The sequence below is a fragment of the Mus caroli genome, unplaced genomic scaffold (assembly GCF_978045245.1).
Source record: "Mus caroli unplaced genomic scaffold, Mus_caroli_1 scaffold_12, whole genome shotgun sequence".
Lineage (NCBI taxonomy): Eukaryota > Metazoa > Chordata > Mammalia > Rodentia > Muridae > Mus > Mus caroli.
This window is the reverse complement of record NW_028227267.1, coordinates 34,237,365-34,259,181: the sequence shown is the minus strand read 5'-3', so window position 1 is coordinate 34,259,181 and position 21,817 is coordinate 34,237,365. Positions and strand designations below refer to the sequence as shown.

At 41.6% G+C, this 21,817-nt stretch overlaps 1 protein-coding gene and 1 long non-coding RNA gene across 2 annotated transcripts in view; one reads left to right on the top strand and one right to left on the bottom strand.

Annotated features, from left to right (window-relative positions):
* The window catches only part of LOC147001673 (uncharacterized), a 129,182-nt gene that overhangs the window by 76,978 nt on the left and 30,387 nt on the right, over positions 1 to 21,817 (top strand). The window contains exon 3 of the mRNA XM_085828846.1: positions 6,461 to 6,516. Coding sequence (XP_085684972.1) covers positions 6,461 to 6,516 — 56 coding nt within the window. The remainder of the gene's footprint in view (positions 1 to 6,460; positions 6,517 to 21,817) is intronic.
* Positions 589 to 6,292, bottom strand: LOC147001675 (uncharacterized). Its single transcript, XR_015044611.1, has 3 exons — positions 6,147 to 6,292; positions 5,134 to 5,316; positions 589 to 893 (listed from the first exon to the last, which is right to left on the bottom strand). It is a non-coding gene; the product is annotated as an uncharacterized LOC147001675 (long non-coding RNA).

The following is a 21,817-nucleotide window of genomic DNA, read 5'->3' as shown; positions in this document are numbered from 1 at the left end:
CGAGGCCAGCCTGGTTTACAAAGTGAGTTCCAGGACAGCCAGGGCTATACAGAGAAACCCTGTCTCCAAAAACCAAAAAAAAAAAAAAAGTTTCTTAAGAAGGAAGAGTTAGAGATCACTGTTTTATTCATAAGAAAACATCCAATTTACTCCATAGTAACTAAAAGTGGGCAGTCAATATGTACAGTGTATAGCCTTATCAAAAAAGTAAATCAATTACAAAATAAAACAACAGCAAAGAAACAAACAAAAAGTAAACTTTAAATGAAACAAAAGAGAAACAAAATAACAAAAGTAATCAAAGCTCAAACCAAAATCTAAAAACAATTGTGCTAAAGAGCCTTCTTTGGCTGTTATTTTGCAGCACAGACTTACAGCCCATGGCTGTCCTTGGAAACACAGTAGAAAATAAGTTACTTCTGGTAACAATCTTTACAAGAGAAATTTAAGTAGGTCTCCTTTTTTGGAGTATGGGTTTGAAGAACAAGGACACCCAAGACTAAGCAGAAAACATGTTACAGACTTTGGCTCAAAGTCTTTACGATCTTGTAGATAGATTTTGTAATTTTCCTTGACGACCTATCAGGACAAGAAAAATTTACACTCTCAGAATCTTCATGTTTTCCCAGCAGCTCTTGATGTGTCTCAGCACATGTCTGAATCCCTCTACATGCTCACTCTTGCTGAGCCAGAGCACAGATGAAATTAAGGGTTATTCATTGCAAGGAAACAAAAGTAAAGGAAGAAAATGCAGCAGATGATAGCCATGATTACTGGGGATGAGATGAAATATTTGCTTTGCACATGCAGATATCCCCCTATAGAAGTTATCTTCAAAGGAGACCTTGTCCTGGTCTGTTCCATGTTCCAGTTTCTGCTGGAGTATTTCACACCTAGGGAAGGAAGGAAGAACAACCTGATTAGGATTTGTCAATTCAGCTCTCCATCCCACACTAGATCTATTCATCTGGATAATCTACTATGACCTATCATTGGCTGAGGTCATTCCCTGCATCCCCAAGTGTCATAGAGCACCTGGGCTTGGAATTATTTTTCAGCTTTTAAAAACTGCTAGAAACTGAGCTGAGAAATACACATTGTACTGGAGTTTAAAAGAAAAACACTATATTTCTCCAATAGTCCATGTATAATATATTGAATAATAACAATGTAGCAATGTCTGAATCTGAGTTCAAGTGAGATGTGAACAACCTAGAAAACCATGTGGATGCCTTATGGGGAACCTGCCTAGAATTGAAGTGAAGGTTACGATTATTTCTCTAGTGCAGGACCCTGACAAGGTACCACTCATCAACCCTTGTATCTGGAAATAACCAGAGAAAACCTATAACATTAAAATCACAGGCACTGCATGTGTCCTAAAATCAGAAAGAATGTGCTAACTGAAAATATTCCCCAGGCTAGGAACTGAATTTTAAAAGTGATGTCCATGAAGGAACATAACACACCTGTACATCTGAGACTGTTGTAGAGCACTCTGTCAAATATGCAATTTATTTGTATTCACACAACCCAAGCACAGTATACCTCAGTAACCTGTTTATTTTCCTAGCTAATGCTATTATAAAAATCTCCCAGGATATTTTGGAGTCATAAAAACAAATCTTGAATGGGATAGGTACGTAATGAGCAAAGCATATAGACAGCTCAGTCAGTGAGAAGCTTTCCCCTCATAAACACAGACTCAGAATCAGGGTTCTTGGCATAGTATCCAATCTGTCTTAGCAAGTTCCAAAAGCTGTGTAGAGTAGGCTTCTCTGCCAGCAAAGGATCACGTGTTGGTGATGGACTAGCCTCTCCTTCACTGTTTCAGTTTTGTTCCAAAGTAAACAGTTCCCTCCATTAGAGGCTCCCTTTGTCATTGCTTGACTGACTTGGTGTCCAAAGGTATGATCCCAGAAAAATAGGAAGTCATTATAAATAGGAACCAATGGAACAATTTTCTCCCAATAATGTGACTGTGTCAAGGATATTTTGAGTAAAATGAGGCTAACTAGTTGAAGGTCAAATACTTGCATGGATTATCTAACACTGAGCAGTAGTTCATGAAAGGGCTGCATCACATAGTACAGTTTCACTCTTTAGCTGATGGACATCAGGATATCATCTTCTTCTGGACTACTCTGAGGACAATTACAGACCTCATGTGTCCTACAGACTCTGTGGATATCGACTCCTTGTTCTGGAATCAGTGGGTCAAAGGGGACTTCTTTTCTACTTTCTGAACCTCGCTTCTCAAACACCTGTTTTTATACTACCAGACCTGTCTGAACGTCCTCATTTCTCCCAACACCCATTGAGGCTGATTTTATTTTATTTTTTTTTTTTTATTTTTTTGTTTTTCGAGACAGGGTTTCTCTTTATAGCTCTGGCTGTCCTGGAGCTCACTTTGTAGACCAGGCTGGCCTTGAACTCAGAAATCCGCCTGCCTCTGCCTCCCGAGTGCTGGGATTAAAGGCGTGTGCCACCACGCCCGGCAAGGCTGATTTTAACACTGAGAAAATGATTTTGTATAACAGCAATTGCAGAATCCCACACAGATAACATATTGTGAGTTTTTAGATTATCATGACCCTCAAGGGGCTCCTGAAACAGCTCTGTTTTGCACCACAGCTGTGGGAATTCTGCTGGATGCATGTACAGCTACGTGCAACTCAATCTCTCAATGATTAGAATCCAAGCCATATGATAAGGCAACGTTTGACTGAGTAGAGGTAGCAGGATAGGCAATGGTAGCAGGCAATGATGAAAAGAATGTGGAATGCTGAGAATACACAGTGAGCCACCTGATATTCCAGTCGGTCTTTTTAATTCTTCCAGAGCAGAAAAGGGACATAACACATGGATTTTATACACCAACTTCCTCCTCAACACTATGTACCATATTCCATTGATTTTCTCCAAAGGATTTCAATGAGGATCAGTAGTATTGCCCCTAGCCAGTTGAGAGTCTGACTTTAGATTTTGTGTCCTTTTTTTTTTTGTCTTGGAATCTAGGTAGAGATGCACACTAATTGGACTGCTATATTTGATTTTTCATGGGTGCAGTCTGTAATCTCAGGGGCTTTACTCATCATGCTTGGCCTCTAGAGACAGACATGGTTACATGTCTACACAAACACACACACAAACATACACACACACACACACACACACACAGTTGTATATTCAAGCATCCATACCACAAACACTTGCAAAGGCATTTTGCCTTACGCAAACACACAACATAGAATAAACACACTGAGTCACAGCTGGTACACAAACACACACACACACACACACACACACACACACACACGCACGCACACCAACACACACACCACATACCACACAAAGACTGACACAAACACACAAACATCAATGAAATTCTTGCTCTTATCTAGCATATTTTCTGTTGCATGAGCACGTAGTGGGACCTATGATGTGTATAAGGCTCTTAGACTCAAGGGGGCTTTGCAGCCCTGACCTGTACTTGTCTCCTCTTCAGGAACTTTTTCTATGCAAATACTTGCTGGTCCTAAAGGGAAATTACAAGCTCTACACAGATATCCTGGACAACACAGCACTAAATTGCCAAGTAAGAGATTTCTATGTATAGCCTCCAGTAAGCCCCATTTTGACTCATCAAGGCCCTCTCACTAAACCTACACTGAGTCCTTTTGAGCATCCGAGGAAGACTGTGACTTTTGATCATTACTCAGGAACTTATGAACACATTACTTATTATATGATATTAAACCATCCTCAAAATCAGTCAGGAGAAATCTAGTTAAATGACCTGCTGTGACATTTCTGAAATGCAGCACTCTGCACAACTCTGAGTGAGAATGTATCCTGAAACAAAGCCATGCCCAAAATATAGTTAGCAAAACAATGTCAGCAGAGTGAGCACTGTAGGCTTCTATGTATGCCCATGGTTAAGCCAATAAGACAAGCCAGAATCTCCCAGGCAATAACTCTAAGCAGGAAAAATTAAGAAATGTAATACTAATTTTAAAAATAGTAGTATTGTTTAATGATTTGTTGATATAAATAAGAGACAGATCTCCACCTGGTAGTGGACAGATGAAAATTCTACTGGACATCGAACAACAGGAAGTATCAGGTTTATTGAGAGACATAGGCCCAAAGAACTAAGTTAAAGAATGACTACACAAAATCAGATGTCCTTAACTGGCCTTACAAAATACCCACAAAGGTACAGATTTGCATAAGCATCCATAAACACACATATACATACACATACACACACACACACACACACACACACACACACACACCTAAAATCATAAGGGAGCAAAAACAATGAAGAATCTGTCGTGCTAGTGGAAAAAAAAATTTAGACTATGCAGAGCAGATGCTTCAACTGAGAAACACAACTCTGGTATTCTTACTAGGGAAATAGAAAGATCTAGACAACATTCTTCTTGGACAGAATGAGGAGCATACAGAAAGAATTTTTTTCATGAAGCCTCAAAACTCTCACACCAACTGAGATTGTGAGAAGCCTTTCCTACATCCCTGCTCATCCAGCCAGCTCCAGACCACAAGGCCCAGGAAAGAAAACTCCAACAGCACTCAAAGAAAATAGGACTGACATGCTGCTACTCAGGCTCACTGAGTGTGAATCAAGATCTACAGGGGAAAGGGTTGGGGTGGGGGGCAAAAACTGCCAAACGGCAACAATGAAATCCACTTATTTCTCAATCCCACTAAGCTCTCATCCCTGCAAACTACTTCCTACCTGAAATCTCACATGCTCCCCACAAAATTTTGAAGGCCTTTACATCTTCCTGCAAAGCACTCTACTATTCTAAAGAAGAGCTCCAACACAGCACCCTTCAAACTCAATGTCATATAGAGTCGTGATGTGTAATCAACTTATCTCCCCTAGTGAACTGCAGATTCTGGCAGAAGAGAAAAATTTGCTTGTCAAACATGCAGTTTCTTGATAAAGGCTACCTCCACAAAAAGCCTGGTAGATGATCCCATAAATAAACATTTGGAGGAGGCATAGGCAAGTGTCTGGTAAGTTGCTGGACTGTTCCATTGGACTTTCTATGTTTATGGTGAGCCATGACAGCAATCTGCCTCTGATACACATCACCCTACCTGCTGCTGCTTGGGACTGGTGACAAAAATGTTCTTGCTGGCCTCATCACAGATCCTTTTTCTTCACCAAAGGATGCTTCCTGTTCAGCCGGCCCCACCAGCAGCTTCCTGTTCTCATTCAGCACCATCCTTACTTTTTCCTTCAATTAATTGCAGTCACTCAGGAGGTAACAGTGCCTGAAGCTGATCCACAAAAAAAGAAACAAAAAATGGTCATTTCCAGCAAGCTTACATTTCTCTGCCACTCTTTTAGAACTAGGATTCCTACAAGTGTCCTGATCCCCGGACAGCCTCAGACTAGAATCCACACTATACCTATCAGTACCAAATCGAGGTAGGTCAAATCCAGAGATCAGCCGCATGCCACAAGTCTCAAAGGACTTAGGAAAACCATAACATCAATAGTGTTCCATGTACATTACTGAAGAGGAAATGTTCCTCATGGTTGCTTATATGTCTTGTTATCAGAAAACAATCAGCAGGGAAAGGGCAAAAACACTCTGAGGGAGAAGAGAAGACCAACAGGTATAAACTCTTTCCATTTTTGTCATGGATCCCAGAACTTTGAATCTGCTGTCAGAATCCTAAAGTTTCAGGGTTGCTTGATATTCCCAGCGTGGTGGAAATGGTTTCTATGCAGAGGATCCTGAATTTGGAAGAATAAAGTTTGGAGTGTCTTGGACACTCTTCACACTTAAGAAAACTGAGTCCAAGAGGTACAAATTCAAGACCCTTGCCTCAAGGGAGGGCTCCTATTAAGGAACAGATAGTGGAGCTGGAGAGATGGCTCAGAGGTCCTGAGTTCAATTCCAAGGAACTACATGGTGGCTCATAGCCATCCGTAATGTGATCTGACCTCCTCTTCTGGAGTGTCTGAAGACAGCTACAATGTACTTACACATATAATAAATAATTTAAAAAAAAAAGAAACAGGTAGTATAGAACTAGAGCCCTTATTTTTGTTCAAAGTCCTAGAAGGCCACAAGCATTCCCTGCCTAGTGCTGCTCCTTACCTGTGTCAGGGACTCACATGTAGGAATAGTTATCTTCTATGAGTTCCTTGAACTTCTCTATCATATCACTTATTGACTGGGTCATTTTTTCCATATCCAACATTGTCTTCTCATGTTGTGATTTAATGATGGTGAATTCAATGTTCATCCTGCGGTAGAGCATGGCCCAAAGAGCAAATATCCTCTGAACTAAGCAATCAAGTTATCATGTGCAAAAAGGTTGTATCTGGACTACCCAAGCCAATTGTATGCCACATCCTTATTCCTTCAAAGAGGGTCCTATTAGTACTGAGTAAACTTATTATCTTGCCCAGAGGACAGCACAGCCTGGGAACCAAATGAAGAGTAATGACCCTCAAGAGCTCCTTGGGTGAGCCTGAAGTAATATACTAATTCTGTGAGAAGTTTATAATAGACCTGTCAAGATATTGAATCCTTTATCCTCAGGCTGGTCCTCTTGTCTTAGAGCTTGGTGGGTCCCACTATCTAGTGAAAGAAACAGAGAAGTAATCTCTGGGTCAGCATCTTATATTTACATCACCCCACGCAGTTGAGGTTCTTCTCAAAGCAACCCCACAATTCTGGCTGTTGAAAGCAAGGGTCAAAGTCCGACTGTTTGACTATCCAGGAGTCTAGTTTGAAAAACCCACTGTCATCACGTCTGCTAACATCTTGACAGATGAAGACCCACAGAAGTTCATCAATAATTGTATGAGGAAAGAAGCATGAAGAAACAGATCAGTCTAGACATATTGGACACCCCCACATCCCAGGAAAGATTCTGAGGGAATGTTCTACATGGATGGGAACACCTCAATTAAACATGGAACCAGTTACACAGGGGCTTCGGGAGATATTGTAGCTGAAATTATTTGGCCTCAAGATATATAGACCAAGTCTATGGTGAAAGAAAACACCAGTCATCACTTAGCAGGAATGTCAATATGCTTTACTTAATAAATATGTGGGAAGGAGGGCTCATCATTGCTGGCAGAAAGAACATTAAAAACACAGAGGAATTCTTGGCTCTCCTGGAAACTCTTTGAATTCCTCCATGATACTCTTGGTTTCAAGGCAAAGCACATCAACTTAATGACCCCCTTGAGGTCACAAGTAATCAGGTCACTGAGTTGGCATGCCAAAAATTGTTTGAGATCAGTGTATGCTGTGCATGGTGGCACATGCCTTTGATCCCAGCAATTGGGAGGCAGATGCAGGCAGATTTCTAAGTTCTATGCCAGACTGGTCTACAGAGTGAGTTCCAGGACAGCCAGGCAATACAGAGAAATCCTGTCTAGAAACAAACCAATCAAAAAACAAACAAACAAAAAACAGTGGAATCTACTGACATTCAGGTGACATACTGTGACCCACTGTAGCCTGAGAATCCATAGTGTAAACAAGGGGAAATAAGGGATGTAAAAATATCTAAAGCATAGCTGAAACCAAAGTTTGGTGGTGGACACCAGAGGGAAGGAACACTCTGCCAGGAAATACTGGCAAGTTTCTGGAAACAAACCTTCACCAGACTACCTGACTGGCATACACACTACTTTCTAAGTTGCTCATAACAAGGTATGGTAAAACTGGACTTAACAGCATGGCTTAATTCCTCCAAGCAATATATCAGCTTAATAGTAAAATACATGTAAAGACAGATACTTCTGCTAGAAGTGGGAACATATGAGGGGCCAAACAGTAGTCAATTGTGGGAAACTGACTTCACTGATGTGTGTCCTGATGGGGGAGAGTAAGAGTCCATGCTTTTTTTTTTTTTTTTTTTTTTACTGAAACCTTCTATGCGTTTATCCACTAGTCTGAAACTTCTAAAAGAGTAGCTGAAAAGCTCCTCAAGGCACTTGACCAACAATTATAACACACCCTTTGAACTGTGGCAAACTATAGCAGAGCATTCATAGCCAAAAGCTGTCAATAAACAGTGAATGATTTAGGAATAGTTGGGAATCTTCATGGTACGTGCAGACCTCAGAGTTCTGGTCTCATGAAAGTAAAGAAGAGTTCCTTAACGGAAACACTACAAATCTCTCTGAAGAGTTCAGGGAAAGGTGGCTGAGCCTCCTTCTTACTTTGGGCCTATTGTACCCAATACAGGGAGGAATTCATCCCTATACTATTTTATTGGAATGCCTGCCCCATAGCTTTCTAGGCTCAGATATCATCAGCTAGCTAAAATATAACTATTTCTTTTTCATTAGCCATGTTCTCCAGTTCTCCATAAAGGCTCTTCATACGACTGCCAGAGAAACAGAGTAGACTTTTGACTGCCCAACCATCTCCCCAGACACCTTTGGGCCTTGTTGTAGTGATATTCCATAACCAAAGGTGGTAGCCAAAGACAACACAATCAATGTGGAAAGCTTTTGCATGATTTCTACACTCTTACACCTCTGAGGATAGGTGGCATTTTACCATGCACTCAGCACACCCAGGTCAAGAAGGCAGAAGGCACTGATGTCAATGCCAAAAGGAGCCCCTTCTGAAATTATGAATCCATTAAAATAGAGGTTTCACTGGACCCGAGGCCTTTCATCCCCTATCCATCCAATTGAGTGTTAGGTATCTTATGAATACAGGATCATATTCCAACCCCCAACAGACTCAGGCCTGGAACTGAGAACTTAAAAATGTAGATACTGGAGAAGTAAGAGCTAATGGGACCAGGAAGCAGCAATTCAATGTCCCTCTTGGCCTTTGTTCACAGATGCCTATTTTGTCTGGTTGTTTTGGAGATAGAGAGAATGTAAGATTTTAGCTTTTGAAGAAGGGACATAAATTTTATAGTATGATGTTGCCCCTGTAGTGACTTCTTCTATTGCCAAGTACAAGGGAGTTTTCATTGCAAAGAAATGGGGTTGTGAATTAGAAAGTGCAATCTGCAAATTCATCTGGAATAACAAAAAACCTAGGATAGCAAAAACTCTTCTCAAGGATAAAAGAACCTCTGGTGGAATCACCATGCCGGACCTAAAGCTTTACTACAGAGCAATTGTGATAAAAAACTGCGTGGTACTGGTATATTGACAGACAAATAGACCAATGCAATAGAATTGAAGACCCAGAAATGAACCCACACACCTCTGGTCACTTGATCTTCGACAAGGGAGCTAAAAACATCCAGTGGAAGAAAGACAGCATTTTCAACAAATGGTGCTGGCACAACTGGTTGTTAACATGTAGAAGAATGCGAATCGATCCATTCCTATCTCCTTGTACTAAGGTCAAGTCTAAGTGGATCAAGGAACTTCACATAAAACCAGAGACACTGAAACTTATAGAGGAGAAAGTGGGGAAAAGTCTTGAAGATATGGGCACAGGGGAAAAATTCTTGAATAGAACAGCAATGGCTTGTGCTGTAAGATCGAGAATTGACAAGTGGGACCTCATGAAACTGCAAAGCTTCTGCAAGGCAAAAGACACCATCAATAAGACAAAAAAACCACCAACAGATTGGGAAAGGATCTTTACCTATCCTAAATCAGATAAGGGACTAATATCCAATATATATAAAGAACTCAAGAAGGTGGACTCCAGAAAGTCAAATAACCCCATTAAAAAATGGGGCTCAGAACTGAACAAAGAATTCTCATCTGAGGAATACCGAATGGCAGAGAAGCACCTGAAAAAATGTTCAACATCCTTAATCATCAGGGAAATGCAAATCAAAACAACCCTGAGATTCCACCTCACACCAGTCAGAATGGGTAAGATGAAAAATTCAGGTGACAGCAGATGCTGGCGAGGATGTGGAGAAAGAGGAACACTCCTCCATTGTTGGTGGGATTGCAAGCTTGTACAACCACTCTGGAAATCAGTCTGGCGGTTCCTCAGAAAATTGGACATAGTACTACCGGAGGATCCAGCAATACCTCTCCTGGGCATATATCCAGAAGATGTCCCAACCGATAAGAAGGACACATGCCCCACTATGTTCATAGCAGCCCTATTTATAATAGCCAGAAGCTGGAAAGAACCCAGATGTCCCTCAACAGAGGAATGGATACAGAAATTATGGTACATTTACACAATGGAGTACTACTCAGCTATTAAAAAGAATGAATTTATGAAATTCCTAGCCAAATGGATGGACCTGGAGGGCATCATCTTGAGTGAGGTAACACAATCACAAAGGAACTCACACAATATGTATTCACTGATAAGTGGATATTAGCCCAAAACTTAGGATACCCAAGATATAAGATACAATTTGCTAAACGCAGGAAACTCAAGAAGAATGAAGACCAAAGTGAGGACACTGTGCCCCTTCTTAGAATTAGGAACAAAACACCCATGGAAGGAGTTACAGAGACAAAGTTTGGAGCTGTGATGAAAGGATGGACCATCTAGGGACTGCCGTATCCAGGGATCCATCCCATAATCAGCTTCTAAACGCTGACACCATTGCATACACTAGCAAGATTTTGCTGAAAGGACCCAAATATAGCTGTCTCTTGTGAGACGATTCCAGGGCCTAGCAAACACAGAAGTGGATGCTCACAGTCAGCTATTGGATGTATCACAGGGCTCCCAATGGAGAAGCTAGAGAAAGTACCCAAGGAGCTAAAGGGATCTGCAACCCTATAGTTGGAACAACATGATGAACTAACCAGTACCCCGGAGCTCTTGTCTCTAGCTGCATATGTATCGAAAGATGGCCTAGTCGGCCATCACTGGAAAGAGAGGCCCATTGGACTTGCAAACTTTATATGCCCCAATATAGGGAATGCCAGGGCCAAAAGAATGGGAATGGGTGGGTAAGGAAGTGGGGGGCGCTATGGGGGACTTTTGGGATAGCATTGGAAATGTAATTGAGGAAAATATGTAATAAAAAATATTAAAAATTAAAAAAAAGAGGACAATAAAATGGAATTTTCAATAGGAAAAAAAAAGAAAAGAAATGGGGTTGTAAATCAGAGATTGTGTGAAATCACATGGCTCAATATATTCAAACAGTCTCTCCTCTCAAGGCAGTTGCACTCTAAAACATAGAATCCAACTTGTGTAAAAGTAAAGGTGCAGAAGTAGGTTTTTGGCCTCTGGGAAACAGAGACACCTGGGTAAATCGATTGTTTGTTCCATGAATGGACCCCAGAAGTAGATTTATATTGGAGAAGAATCTCCCTCATAAAAGGATCCTAACAAAGATGAGCTACCCATGCCATGGAACAAACAAACTCACCCCATTCAACACTGGACTTGTAGTGAAGCAGAGAGATAACTCTAGATTTGGAAGGAGATGTTGCCAAGAGGTATCCCCAGGGGCAAAAGAGAAACTCCAGGAAAGGGCACCTCAGAAACTGGTCAAGATGGGGCAAGCTGGTAGGCTATGGAATTTCCCAGTGACATCATCAGTAGTCACTTCCCAGACAATCTCTTGTATCCAAGAGAACCCTAGAATCTTCTGTGATGTCACCAGTGTTGTGGTAACCAGAGAGGCTTGTGGGGTATTCCTTCAGATCCTCATGGGTTCCCAAGGAGGCATGTTGTCCATGCTCCTCGGGGTATTTCAGAGAGAGAATAGAATACACACAGACACCAGAACAAGGCAGAAAGAGTCCAGCCGCCCGTCATGGTGGGAAAGGGCAAGAAACAACTGGTCATGGAGATGGCACAGTGAGTCCTGGGCAAGGTTTGGGGAGCTGCCGAGAGGATGTGGGCTTCAGCTGGTCCTTCCAGGAATAGGGATTATGATCTGGATCCTTCATATTCCTCAATGGTAGAACCAGAGTCAAGAGTGTCTGATGATTAGTTTTACAGACAGCCTGGTATTGAAAAGCCTGCAGTTGCTTTGCTGAGAGAACTTAATTTCCCCCTGAATGAAAAATTATGCAGAGCAAGCTCTGTGAGAATAGAAAAGTGTTGTTCTCAGGATAGAGTGTTCATGCACTTCTTCTTAATATAGTTTCCTCTAGGATACATGAGCATGTGATGCCAAGAAAAGAGAGGGCTAAGGTCTCAGACACTTTGGTATTGAACACACATGATGTGGACTGATTCACAGTCTGGGGTTCCTGTAGTAGTGTACGAGCTCTCATCATGCATTTGAAGAAGACTAGAAAAGTGTTGGCTAGAGTGCTAAGAGGTACAAACTTTGTTGTCAGATATGAGCTGACAATGCCCTCCACTTATTCTTGCCTGGTACAGCTTAAGAATTTCAGGGCTAGGGCGATTACAAGAGGAAGTCAGGTATATGCTTAGTGATCATGGTTGTGAACAGGGACCTAGCTGAGGAGCCAAGCTTGAAGATACCTATGATGCACTATCAGGGATTCTTGGTGTCTCTAGATTTTCCTCTTCCTCAGGCTTCTGTTTAGGACAAAGCATGGTTTCCCTTTCCCTGCCCTATTATCTCTACAAGGTTACTAGTGTTTTTCTACCTACAGGCTCTGTTGGGGAGCCATCATCCCAACCCCCCACCATCAATGAGCAGGAGAAGAGACTCGAGAAGTTGGAGAAGCTCAAAAGAGAGCTCCAGAACATAAAAAATGCCAGAGAAGAACTTCAGGGAATTCTGGCCAATTACACTATCAAGGATTTAAATGACAGGTAGTCTTTATGCCCAGTACTCTGCTGACTATCTTGGGCCATCCCTGTTAAGCCCAGATTCCCTCATACCACAGTGGGCTAGAAATCCAGGCTGTCTGCATATCCAAATCAATTTTGCTGATTGGACTGTCGACACAGAACTTCAAGTTCAGATAGGAGTGAGATGGGGTCACACGCACTTTTCATTCCTCCAAAAGTAATTCAGAGGCTGTGGCATGAATTACAGTCTGGGGATGAAGGTAGTAATGTGTGAGCTCTCATCCTGCCATTTAAGAAGCTTACACAGGTGTTGGTTTGTGGGAGTTGCTAGGTAATGTTTGTTTATAGCCAATCCTTTCCATAATTGACAAGGCTATAATTTGGATCCAAATGGTCCAGTCAACAGCTGGAGCAGACTTTCCCACATACTGCCTCTCAGTATGACTGGATTGGCTGCAGTTCATCACTGTTTTTCTCAATTTTTGTTCATTATACTCTCAGATAAAGCCAATCATTTCATTTATTTGGCATTCTGATTGTAAGTGTGTGTGGATGTGTGTGTGTGTGTGTGTGTCTTGTGTCTGTCTGTTTGTGAGTGTGTGTGTGTAAAAGAGATAGAAACAGAGACTGACAGAGAGACAGAGACTGAGAGAGATACTGTGTGCATGTGATCTCGAGTGTGCTTTTGTGGATGTGTGTGTTCCTGTGTGTGTGTGTTCCTGTGTGTCTGTGTTCCTGTGTGTGCAGCTTAAGATCTAGAGAGTCTGTGTCAAGTAATATATCATTGAGTTTGTCCTGACTCCATTTCCAGGCAATAACAGTGAAAAAGCCAGGGAGGTTCATTTTGAGTAGCACAGGTCTTGACCTCTGTGCTCACCGTGGATGCACATTGGAATCTCCTGGTGTGTTATAAAGGCTTTTCCCTGTAGATATGATTATGTCCTTTGGGAATTTTTGTAGCAATAGAGTCAAGGATTGGCAATTCCTTGTCTAAAACCAGGAGGAGAATAATACAGGTTTAACGTGGACCCAGGCCTGTGACACAGATTCCTGGAAAGTTCTGGGAGAGCTAGTCTATTCTTTCAAACCCCTTCAGGGAGCTGAAGCAGATCAACACCCTGCTTTTTCTTCCCTGGGCTTACTGGCCCAAGCTGAAGAGCAATAATTTTAATAAGCACCAAGTGGAAAAGGTAAGAAGGAGCTAGGTCCAGTGCCATATATGGGGTAGGCTAGTTCATGATTCAGCTTGAATTGAAATGATCCTTGTATCCTTAGTTCACGGGACAATTTGTTGCTTGGGCCATGCCCTCCCACAGGATCAACTTTGAGACATATATGCTTGAGATGCAACATGACCAGGTGATGACTGACCTGAAGAGAATGCCCCAGGACATCAGTGAGGCCTTGTCCAAGTGTAAGGAGTTGACTAAAGAAAATCAGTTCTACTGGTGAGTGACTAACAGGATCATGACCCAAGAAATAGGCCCAGGATATGTCTGACAATCCTTGTCTTTGAACTAACATGGGGCTCAGGTTCTATACTCTTAGTCTCTAAACAGGAAGCCTGCCTCCTTCAAACATGGCACTAAGATTTTAACATCTTAGACTCATTTTGACCAAGTGTGAAGAGTCTGGGAGCCCCTCAAGTCACTGTCCTTTCCAACTCAGTATCCTCAAGATTGAAAATGTTTCTAAGATGATGGAGATATCAATCAACCTTGGACCTTTTGAGCTCTGAAAGTAGATTCATAGATGGGGTTTCCAGAAGAAACATAGAAAGATAGTGTGATGCTTGGGTATCTTCACTCCTAGAGAATTTTTCCCTATACCTATAGGTGGTTTTTTAATTCCACAGACTCATAAGCACATATAGACACCATGTTCTTTTCTGAAAGATACATGAGTCCCTGAAGATGTCAGGGTTTTCAAAGTACCTTGGGTCTTCTGGAAAGTGGCAGTCCTCTGGATTTGATCTCCCTCTATGGCCAATCTGGATACTTGTCTGGGGCTGTCTGGGGATCAGGGCCCATGATGAAGGAATGGTGCTTGGAGGAATGGGAGGAAGATGGATGGATGCTGCCTGGAATCACCATGTTTTGTTTGTGGCTCAGCTTTAGGAACTGCCACCTCCTGATTGAATCTAAGCTCATCCAGCACAAAGTCAGGATGTTGAGGAGTGAGAACAGACAGCTGCTAAGGGATCAGATTGCATTGGAACAATGCAACATAGCAACAAAAATACTATGTAAAGAAGGCAGCCAGAAGATCAAAGACCACTATACTAAGCAGCAGCAGGTAGGATGAATGAAGTATCATGGGCAGAATGCCCTAATGTGTAATCATAACACAGTCCAGCCTATGTAACCATCCTGCACCTTATCCAGGCTCTCTCCTATGTCTCATCCAGTTTTACACTTCTGTGATCATTTCCAAGACTTTCTGCGTAGTTACCCTCTTTTGAAGAAATTGGATTTCTGCCATGCCCTCTCCTCCCCATCCCAGTCAGCCACCTCTAGCTTGCCACTCTAGGCAGAGGATATCCTGGACAGCTGACAGCAACCACTCAAGTCTCTACGGTATGGAGAGGTGCCTAAAAAGCCACTTCCTAAATTATCTAGGAACCAGGTCCTCTGTTCTACTCTATGGCAACTCACCCAGAGGAGCTTGGGCCAGTCCTCTCCTAGGACAGAAGGGTAGGCTCCAATTTTATTGCTTTATAATTAAATTCTTTAGTAAGAAACAGAAAGTTATACAAAATATGTATTTTAAACATAGCAATTAGAGATCTTTGCCTATCTTGAACTAAATTAGCCCCCTAGAATTGCATGATGTGTCTTACTATCTTCACCAAGAGGATTCAGGGAACCCTACACTGCATCCCTCACCTGACATTGTTTTGCTTAGTATATCATGGCATGGCTTTGCTTTAGTACAGATTCCCCCTCATAGTTTTTCAGACTGCTGCATTTCATAATATCCTTGCATGTCAATTCACGAGCCTCCTTTTGACTGACATTAGAGATGAATTTTATATCACATGAACAGCAATGTTATGAAAACATCCTGGATAATAACTGCAACTAACTTTTTATTGATGCTACCAGGGTCTTCTGATAAGTAGCCAAGGTAGGTTTAGAGAGCAGAATATATTTGAACTTTGAGCTTGCTGTAAGATATTCTTGGAACTCTGTAATTAAGACCTTGAATCTTGTGTGCACCAGCTTGTATGTGCAGAACTTATACCATACTTGTAGGATCGGCCAGTATCTGAATGGAAAGAGTTCCTGAAGAAGAAATAAATACAGGCCAGGGCACACTGGGTTAATCTAAGAGCCTTTAACACACCTTAGGTATCATTAATTCCTCAAGTAACAGGAAATGTGCTGTAATATAGCAGTGTTTTCACTGGGGTGAGTGTGTGTGTGTGTGTGTGTGTGTGTGTGTGTGTGTGTGTGTGTGTGTGTGCATGTGTGTTTCTGTGCTTTTACCCAGGGGTTTTGACCACATGTGTTTTGAATTTGTGTAATGTTAGGTGCTTGTAAGTTCTTTTTAATACAAGTGTGTATTCATGTATTCTTTTTGTATGTGTGTGTGTGTGCATGTGTGTGTGTGTGTGTGTGTGTGTAGGGATGCACTTGTGTGTCTCTATACATATATGTATTTAATTGTATCTATATATATTCATATATTCACTTGTTCAGAAAACATCTTAATTGTTAATAGGCAAAATATTTAATGAGAAAAGTACTCAGTCAGTTCATATTGCCTTGGAAAAACATCAAATACAGCAGCCCATCATCATGCCTGTCCACCTAGCTCACTAGAACTAAAGAAGACAAAAAATGTATAAAGTCAGATTTTCAAGAGAATTGAGAGGGAAAAGAATTTAACTGTACTAAAATCATTTGTGGGAAAACAAAGGATTGTGGTAACTGGAAGTAAGGAGGAGGCTACTGAGTCAAATCAATGTGCCTGAGAGTCAAAAAGGCTGGCTAAGACTTTGTGTTCCTTGAGTTTCATGTGTTTTGCAAATTGTATCTTATATCTGGGGTATTCTAAGTCTCTGGGCTAATACCCACTTATCAGTGAGTACATATCATGTAAGTTCTTTTGTGTTTGGGTCTCCTCACTCAGGATGCTGCCCAACTGGTCCATCCATTTGCCTAGGAATTTCATGAATTCATTCTTTTTAATAGCTGAGTAGTACTCCATTGTGTAAATGTACCACATTTTCTGTATCCATTCCTCTGTTGAGGGGCATCTGGGTTCTTTCCAGCTTCTGGCTATTATAAATAAGGCTGCTATGAACATAGTGGAACATGTGTACTTCTTACTGGGTGTAACATTTTCTGGGTATATGCCCAGGAGAGGTATTGCAGGATCCTCCAGTAGTACTATGTCCAATTATCTGAGGAACCGTCAGGCTGATTTCCAGAGTGCTTGTACAAGCTTGCAATCCCACCAACAATGGAGGAGTGTTCCTCTATTAGATACAATTTGCAAAACACATGAAACTCAAGAAGAATGAAGACCAAAGTGTGGACACTTTGATCCTTCTTAGAATTGGGGACAAAACACACATGTAAGGAGTTACAGAGACAAAGTTTGGAACTGAGACAAAAGGATGGACCATCTAGAGACTGCCACACCAGGGGATCCATCCCATAATCAGCCTCCAAACGCTGACACCCTTGCATACACTAGCAAGATTTTGCTGAAATGACCCTGATATAGCTGTCTCTTGAGAGGCTAAGCCGGGGCCTAGCAAACACAAAAGTGGATTCTCACTGTTAGATGGATCACAGGGCTCCTAATGGAGGAGCTAGAGAAAGTACCCAAGGAACTAAAGGGACCTGCAATCCTACAAGTGGAACAACAATATGAACTAACCAGTACCCCCAGGAGCTCGTGTCTCTAGCTGCATATGTATCAAAAGATGGCCTAGTTGTGGGAGTGGGTGTGTAGAGTTGAGGGGGTATGGGACAGTTTTGGGATAGCATTGGAAACGTAAATGAAGAAAATATCTCATAAAAAATAATAATACCAAAAAGAAAATACTTTGTGTTCCTTCTCTGTACTCAGTGAATAGTGACTGCCCACTGGAAGATCAGGGGACTTGTTGCATCTTATCAGCATCCCAGTTTGTTTTCCTCCTTCCTTGCTACCATTTTCTTTCCAACTTTGCCCATGCTTCACTCAGTTGTTCTTGACTTGGAGTTTGTTCAGGGTGTTATGATTTGAAAGAATGAGTGGCTTGGTGTTGATAATGTACTAATCTTAAGGTGCATACCTATGGTGAAATGCAAGAACAGGACTGCCTCAGACAGCCCCTTAGACTCATGATTGTCTACAGAACAAACACTGGTCTCTCTGTAGCACTCTGTAACTACTCTTATTCAACATCATTCACTCGGTGTTAAAATCATCCTCAAGGAGGCTGGGGAGAAATGAGGATACTCAGACATTGCTGGTGGATTCAAATGGGGTCACCCTGTGAGATGCCATGTCCAACTCTTAAAAACATTGTACTGCATTGCGCAGGGACCTGGCAATTCCAGAACAAGCAGTAGGTGTCCACAGAAAAATTAGGGCACATCATGGTTTTAGGGATATTCCTCATAGAAGCACTGACCTAGAAACTTTCCCTAAGTCCATCAGTAAAGCAGTGAAAATTACACTGAGTCCAACCTTTCCATGGAGTATTGCCTAGTGGAATAACACATGCAACCATTTGACTGTGAACTATTCAGACTTATTTTTCTCAAAACATCTCTGGCAGAATCTCCTTACAGGGAAAGAAGTTTCACTTAGCATCCTGGTTATGGAGATTTACTAGTTGCCTGGGCTCCTAGCTTGGATCCAGACTCACACAGGATATTGTAAATGAAGGGCCTATTGGAAGATTCTGCTCACTTTGGAGCCACTGAGGAACAGTGAGAAGAGGCAGGAACAGGCTGGTCTACCTCCATCCAGTGTGCCTTTGCTGGGAAACAAACCTACTGTGCATAGCCTTGGGAACTTCCTAAGCAGCTTTGGCCACAAACCCATATTTCCATTTTCTGTTTATTAGGATAAAGCACATTATTGACTGAGCTGTCTATAGGCTATGCGTACTATGTTCTTATCCCAGTCACGATTATTTTCTTTTACTTTTTCTTTTAAGAAAAAAAAAAAAAACATTTCTTTAAAGTATGTGAGTACACTATTCCTCTCTTCAGAAACTCCAGAAGAGGTCTTCAGATCCTTCTGAAGACGGTTGTAAGCAACCATGTTTTTGCTGGGAATTCAACTCTGGAAGCCAAGAAGACAGACACTGTTGCTAAATGCTGAGCTACATCTTCAGCCTTTTATTTTTCAATTAAATGTTTTTTTTTTTTAAATTCTGGCTCTGTACTATCCTGGGAGGTCTCTTTTTTTATCATTAGCTTGTAAAGTAAACATGTTTCTTCAATGAAATACACTTGTATGTGTGAATACAAGTGCTTGTATTCGTTCAGAAATGTAGGAATGTGTGTGTCTGGATCTCTCTCTGTCTCTCTCGTCTCTTTCTGTATCTCTGCATAGGTCTGTGTGTGGGTGTGTCTTCTCTGTCTCTGTGTCTCTGTCTCTCTCTGTCTCTCTCTGTCTCTCTCTCTGTCTCTCTCTCTGTGTCTCTGTCTCTGTCTCTGTCTCTGTCTCTCTCTCTCTCTTTCTCTGTCTCTCTCTGTCTCTCAGTGTGTATGTGTGTGCAGGTTTGTCATGGCCTGGCTGAAAAGATGCAGAGTCCTTTCGCTGTCTCTGAGATGAGCAAGTACCTAAGGAGCCATAAGCACAGCGGGGCTATTGATTTTTGGTTTTTTTTTTTTTCCTTCCTGTATATCCTTTTAGAGTTCAGTCCTTACCCTTGGAAAGATTTGCATGAAGCACACTCTTACTGATTACAGTATCCTTTCAATGTACATGGATTTCCTGTGAGATGGTTTCTCTGGGGATTCCCACATATAGGGGTTCACAAGGAGAGCCAAGAAGGATTCTGCACTCCAGAAATAAGAAGTGCCTTCACTTCAACATTTGCTAGGCTCCCTAGAAGGCCTCTGTTCAATGTTAGATTCAGATACTGATACACACTTATTTATCAATAGAAAGTATTTAGACTATTGGAGAAATGTGGTGTTTTACTTTAACTCCAGCACAGTTTCTAGTTCACAGTTCAGTGTCAAGCAATTTTTTACATTTGAGAAAAACATCCAGGCCCAGGTGCTCTCTGCCCCTTCTCCTGTAGGGATACAGGAAAGATCTCAGATGAAAGATCATACTGGATTGTCCTGCTGAGTAAAGCTGGGGTTTGCTTGATCGCTGACATGGCAAGATCTCAACAGGCTTTTTTTCTCTTCTTCCCATAGGTCTGAAATATTCTGCAGAAGCTCAAACAGATCAGAGACCAGGTCAAGATCTTGCTCCGACACAACTGTTCACCAGGAGCACTGGGTGTGCAAAGCAAATTAACCACATCTAATCCTTGTAACCATGGCAACCTTGGGCTGCATTTTCTTCTATTTTGGTTAGCTATGGGTAATGAGGCCTTTATTTTGTCTAGCCTCTGTCCAGCAAGACTGCCTGTTTGGAAGGCTTCAGAGAAGTGCTGACATACATCAAGATCTGCTGGATATCCAGCAGGACTCTGACAATGCCAATTTTGGCTGATCCTGTTGGGTCATAAAGAATTATTTCATGGTGACCAGTCATTTGAATTTGAAAAACTTTGAGGTATCATCTGTAACATCTCTCATGTTAGCCTTGGAAGGACTAGTCCATCAGCAGAACACCCACCCCAATGAGGCACGCCTATATTCATCTTCAACAGATTATTACCATCAGTGACTTCCTTTGCACTATTTTACCAAGGCCAGTAACAGGCTGTGGGTCTGTGCTGAACATCTGCAGCAAGAGAATAATGCTTAGCTTAATTATTGTGTTTCGTTTTTGGTTAGAGTTTTGATTTCTTTGGGTCTTTGGTTTTCCTATGTTTTCATTTGAAGTTTCATTATATATTCATTATATTTTTGTTAATGTAATTAATTTGTGTTTTTGGTAAGTCTATATAGTGTATAAACTGACTCCCCACTTTAAGATGTTATTGAATAAAATTAGTGAATTATGAATAAAACATCATCCCTAATTATTTCTATCATAAGGACATTCTGCATTTATGTGTGGTTCATAAATAGTTCTGTAACACTAGAAGTTTCAGGAGGAATGGGACTCTTCAAGTATCATGTTGTTTAGGCTTCATAAGTAGTGCCCAGCCAGCCAGAGCTCCAGAGAAAATTGAGCTTTTGATGTGGATAATGTGTCAAACTATGTGGATCCCAATGTCAGGATGAAAAAAAGGATCCATGCTCTATCTTTATAGTCATAAATTTAGTTAAAGTTATAATGTTCTCTCCTGTGGATGACCACGTCGATTTAACAAATGAGAAATACAATAGTATTTCTCTAATACATCTAAAAATCTCTCCATAGGAACATGGCCTGTGGTCATTTAGAACAGAATAGGGTTCTCCCTGCTAATGAGGTACCTAGAAGATGGTAGGGTTCAGTCAATAAGCTTCCCTTCCTGGACATTCCTTCCTCAGAAGGTACTTACCTTCTAGTCTAACCTCAAGACGTGTTATGCTTTCATTTCCATGAAAAACAATCAATAAACAGTTTAGAACCAAGGACTGTCTCTCTCAGCAAACCAACTGTGGGTTATACGGAGAAAAAGACTTTGCCTACAGAGCCTTGCCATCTAAGTCTCCAACAGAAGGCCCCTCAATACTCATGGACTAGCCACCTCTGAGCCAACCCAGAATTCCCCACTCCCTGTTTTCCAGGCTAGTTCTCAGTCTGCTGACCTCCTCCATGCTCAGCTCCTCTGTGACTTCTAGCAGTACCTGCATGTCCAAGATTCTGAGAACCCCTTGCCCTGGTCTCTTTGCAGGCCAGCAGGCTCAAACCTGCTGTGAACTCCGTGCAACCCAGAACTGTCTGTATGTCCAGGATTTCCTGGGTCCCTGTCCACAACTCCTAAACATAGGCCAATGGAATTCAGAACCTCCATTTTCAACTCTTGCCTGTGGTTTCCATTACAAATGGACTCCAAGGAG